General features: G+C 55.1%; 1 protein-coding gene across 1 annotated transcript in view; it reads left to right on the top strand.

Moving 5' to 3' along the window:
• Positions 1–1,628: 1,628 nt before the first annotated feature.
• KDELR3 (KDEL (Lys-Asp-Glu-Leu) endoplasmic reticulum protein retention receptor 3) overlaps positions 1,629–4,288 on the top strand; it is a 5,817-nt gene continuing 3,157 nt past the window's right edge. Inside the window, exons 1-4 of the mRNA XM_010290044.1 lie at positions 1,629–1,723; positions 2,688–2,788; positions 3,392–3,550; positions 3,874–4,126. Of these exons, the coding sequence (XP_010288346.1) occupies positions 1,633–1,723; positions 2,688–2,788; positions 3,392–3,550; positions 3,874–4,126 (604 nt within the window). The 5' untranslated portion in view covers positions 1,629–1,632. The remainder of the gene's footprint in view (positions 1,724–2,687; positions 2,789–3,391; positions 3,551–3,873; positions 4,127–4,288) is intronic.

Below are 4,288 nucleotides of genomic sequence, written 5' to 3'. Positions count from 1 at the left end.
GAAATGTATGCAAATGTATTCAGAAAGGAATCCGGTGATGTTAATGGACTTGTTAGTCCTCTCCGTAAGCACCGGGAATAATATTTTTACGCTTTGATCATTAAGGATTTCACGCCAAGCAAGCCCGTAAGGACCTGCCAAGGGAGGGAGGCGCGGAGGAGAGGGCCGCAGGTGGCGGCTGGGGACAGGGAGGGCTGGCCCCCGGGCAGGAGCAGGCGGGGGCACGCAACCCTCGAGTAACCAAATTAGACCGCGGGGTCACGCAACCCTCGAGTAACCAAATTAGACCCACGGCCAGATGCGATTTGCTTGGGGACGAGGTGACGAATTAAAAGCATCCATTTGGCTGTATTAAGGCAGCTTTATATCAGTGATTAGATAACGAATGTCTAATGGCCGGGTCCTGATGCGGAGGTCCCCTCGCGCTGCCGTCGGACACGTGTAACCACAGCCGCAAGGACAAGGTGCATCCCAACCAAGCTGGCCGCCCAGGGCTGCTTCTGAACAGATTAAAACTTTATAACCATCACTACTAAGCTCGTTTCTGTGAAATCTATAAAAATGGCAGTACCTATGCACTGCCTTCATGCAACATACATATTACATCCTTTGTAATCTACCTGCAGGAATCCAGCGCTAATACTTTCAGCGATGTTTGTTTCCAACCAGCCCTTGGGAGGATTTGGGGAGGAAAAACATGATTTTTTTTTTCCTCCAAGCGGGGCTGGGCTCTGGGATCCGCACCCAGAGAGACGGGACACCCGCAGGTGGGGGCGGCTGGTGGGGTGCTGCCGGGGAACGGCTCTGCACGACCTGCCACGGGAGGGAGAGGGTCGGGTGGGATGTGGCACGCAGCCGCAGCAGCCCGACAGCTCAGATCTCTTCCCGCTGCTTTGTTTGCTCCAGGAGACAAGGTGGAGCACCAGGGAGAAGGTGCTGGAAGCGGGACGGGGCCGGGAAGGGCAAAGGGCAGGAGGCCGCTGGCTGGGCGCAGGACAGAAGTTAACGCACCCAGAGGGAACGTCCCTGAGAGCGCAGCCCTCGCCAGAGGGTGCGTCCCCGAGGCCAGAGGATGGGGATCCCCTTCGCTCTGCCTTTTCCCCTTTAACGACACTTCCGCGTGTAACTTGAGACAAGTTGGGGAAGAAAAAAGAGGAAGGGAAAAAAAAGAAAAAGGGAAAAATAGTGCAGTTATTCCCGCCTCCGCCTCCTCCTCCCTCTCCTCCCCGGCCAGCCAGGAGCCACGTCACCGTCACCCAGCGCTGGTTTCGGGGCTGCTCAGCAGGCTCAGCCTGGGGCTTTCCAGGCGACAAACCCCAACTTTCAGCCTGGAGCGAGGAGAGGAAAGCCCTGGGCAGGGAGAGAGAAAATCCATCTTGGGAGAAAAGTAAGCAAGGGAGACTTCCAGCTCGAGCGCGTGGCAGGGGAAAGGCGCTTGCAGCCAGGGGAGAGGCGAGCCTGAACTTTCCTCCACCAGAGGAGAGGGCTCCATAGTGGGAAAGAAAGGAGAGTTGAGCCAGAGGAGAGCGTGTGCTCGGTTGAGGCTCGGGAAGGAAAAATTCCCTGCCCTCGCCCTCCCTGCCTGCAGAAAGCACCCCCCTCCCTTCGCCCCAGAGGAGCCCCCCCAGCACCATGAACGTCTTCCGCATCCTGGGGGATGTCTCCCACTTGCTGGCCATCATCATTCTCCTGATGAAGATCCAGAAGTCCAAGTCCTGCGCCGGTGAGTGCTCCCATGCCCCAGGGAAGGAGGGGGGACCTTCTCGGAGGGCAGCTCAGCGAGGGGTGCGAGTGGAATGGTGGCCGAAAAGGCTAGCAATAGCCCACATAAGCTGGCGGCCCTCGCCGGTGAGCTCTTTTGAGGGAAGTCATCCTCCTCTGGGAGGTCTCCCTGCGAGGCAGAGAGGGCTGCCTTGGGAGGATGTGATGTGGCAAGGCGCACGGCCTCGGGCAGGTGTTGGTGTCAAGGTGGCGAAGCGGAGGGGAGGGCAGCAAAGCTGGATCCCAGGAGATGGAAGACGAGTGTGAAAGGTTGTGGTGGCACCAAAACCGATGACCTCGAGAGAAAGATGCTTTAGGTCGGAGGTCCTGCCAGCAGGTGGGCAGGTACCAGAGGCTGCCCCGTCCCTGCGTGAGGAAATCAGGGCAGCAGTTTCTGGCAGGAGGGTTTTGTGCAGAGTTCACAGTTTCCTCCACAAGAGACTGTGGGGCTGGGCTGCAGCACCGCGGCCGTTATCACAGGTAGAGAAACGGGCGGGTTGGTCTGCCTTTTCCCACCAGCAGTGACTAAGCTCCATCAGCATCCCCGGGCCGGTCCCTGATCCCGCAGCTCTTCCCTGGCGTGGCAGGTTCACATCACACAACCCCCTGGCAACATGGGCAGGCGAAGGGGGTGAGGGAGGGAAGGGAAAGGCATTTTGATGACAATAAGGACTGAACTGGCCAAAGCAGTAAACGTGACCACTGAGCGCTGGTCCCTACGACCCAAGGCAGGGCTCAGGGATGTCAGCAGGAGTCTGCCCTGTTACTTGGGAGACTCCAGCCAGTCCTGGGCTAGGTCTAGAGCCACCACCAGACCTAGACACCAGACCAGGCTCACAAAGCAAAGAAGGTGTAAGGGGAAACCACCATCCTAAGGGTCCTTCCTCTCATCTGCCTTACCTTCCTTTCTTCTCACTGCCATGCAGGTATCTCTGGGAAGAGTCAGATTCTTTTCGCCCTCGTCTTCACAACCCGCTATCTGGACCTGTTCACCATCTTCATCTCTGTCTATAACACTGTGATGAAGGTAAGGAGAGGGCAGTGTGGAAGCAGAGGTTCCCCTCAGGTCACCATGGTTTCTCAGGGAAGCGAGGGTACCCTCATACAGTAAGGTTTTCAGCCAGAGGGAAGAAGCAATTCCACCTTCTTCATCTGTCACCAGTGCTACAGGGGGTTACACACAGGAAGGGTGGATAAAGATGCTTCTTTTGGCGTCACCAGCTCTCCGCTGACCCCGAAAAACCCTCACCAACAGTCAGTGAGTGAGCTGAGCCCACCACATTTAGTACCACCAAAACCAGAACAAGACATCATGAATCACAGCAGGGGCATTAACAGATGGCTGCCACCAAGCCAGCCTCTTCACACAGAGCCCTAGAAGGCTCAAGCAAGTGTGATCCTCATGATCACAATCTTTAGTTGACCGCTGGAGTATCTCCAGTAGAAGTCAATCCACAAGCCAGTGCAGAAAAAGTACTCACCACTATGTCACCCTGGCACAGCCCCACCAGAACCTGCTTAAAAGATGTGGCAAAGCCATCCTCTCTTCAAGCACGGAAGGTGTAATCACAGGTAAGGTCTTAGGTCTTACCTTCCTTCCCTTCCCTGAGGTCTCCCCTCCTTCCCACAGGTAATTTTTTTGATATGTGCCTACATCACCGTGTACATGATCTACGTGAAATTCCGGAAAACGTTTGACAGCGAGAATGACTCCTTTCGCCTCGAGTTCCTGCTGGTCCCTGTCATAGGCCTGTCGTTTCTGGAGAACCACAGCTTCACCCCGTTGGAGGTAAGGAAAACCTGAGGCAGGAACGGGGAGGGGAAACAGCAGCCTGACACCATGCAGCAGGGCAAGCAGCATAGTGAAGAGCTGAGATTTTTAACAGCAAAAGCGGGAAAGGCAAGGCTGGCGGGCCTTGAAGACCGCACCATCTATAGAGCAGCTCAGCGCTGCCTCCACTCAGTCCCAGCACAGCGGGCTCATTTTCCCCAACTCCAGCAGCACTGCTCATCCCACTCGCACATTGGTGCTCTGCCAAATGAAAGCTTTGGCTCTTAACGCGTATTAACTGGCACCAAGACTCTCCTCTGCCTTCATTTTGCATCTCTCAGATACTCTGGACCTTCTCCATCTACCTGGAGTCCGTGGCTATCCTTCCTCAGCTATTCATGATCAGCAAGACGGGGGAAGCAGAGACCATCACGACACACTACCTTTTCTTCCTGGGCCTCTACCGCGCTCTCTACATTGCCAACTGGGTCTGGCGCTACTACACGGAGAATTTCTATGACCAAATCGCTGTCGTTTCCGGGGTGGTACAAACCATCTTCTACTGTGACTTCTTCTATCTCTATGTCACCAAAGGTAGGTAAAGGGCTTGGTATAAATTCGTAAATATTCATTCAGCTGTCTTGCAACGTACAGTGGAGCTGCAGCCTGCTGTCCATTAATCCTTAAGTGGTTTTGGTTTTTTGCTGCATTTGTGATGCACATTGTCCACCTAAATTCCAGCTTAAAACATGTATC

Source organism: Phaethon lepturus, unplaced genomic scaffold, assembly GCF_000687285.1.
Source record: "Phaethon lepturus isolate BGI_N335 unplaced genomic scaffold, ASM68728v1 scaffold25326, whole genome shotgun sequence".
NCBI classification, from domain to species: domain Eukaryota; kingdom Metazoa; phylum Chordata; class Aves; order Phaethontiformes; family Phaethontidae; genus Phaethon; species Phaethon lepturus.
This window is presented reverse-complemented; position numbering and strand designations above follow the sequence as displayed.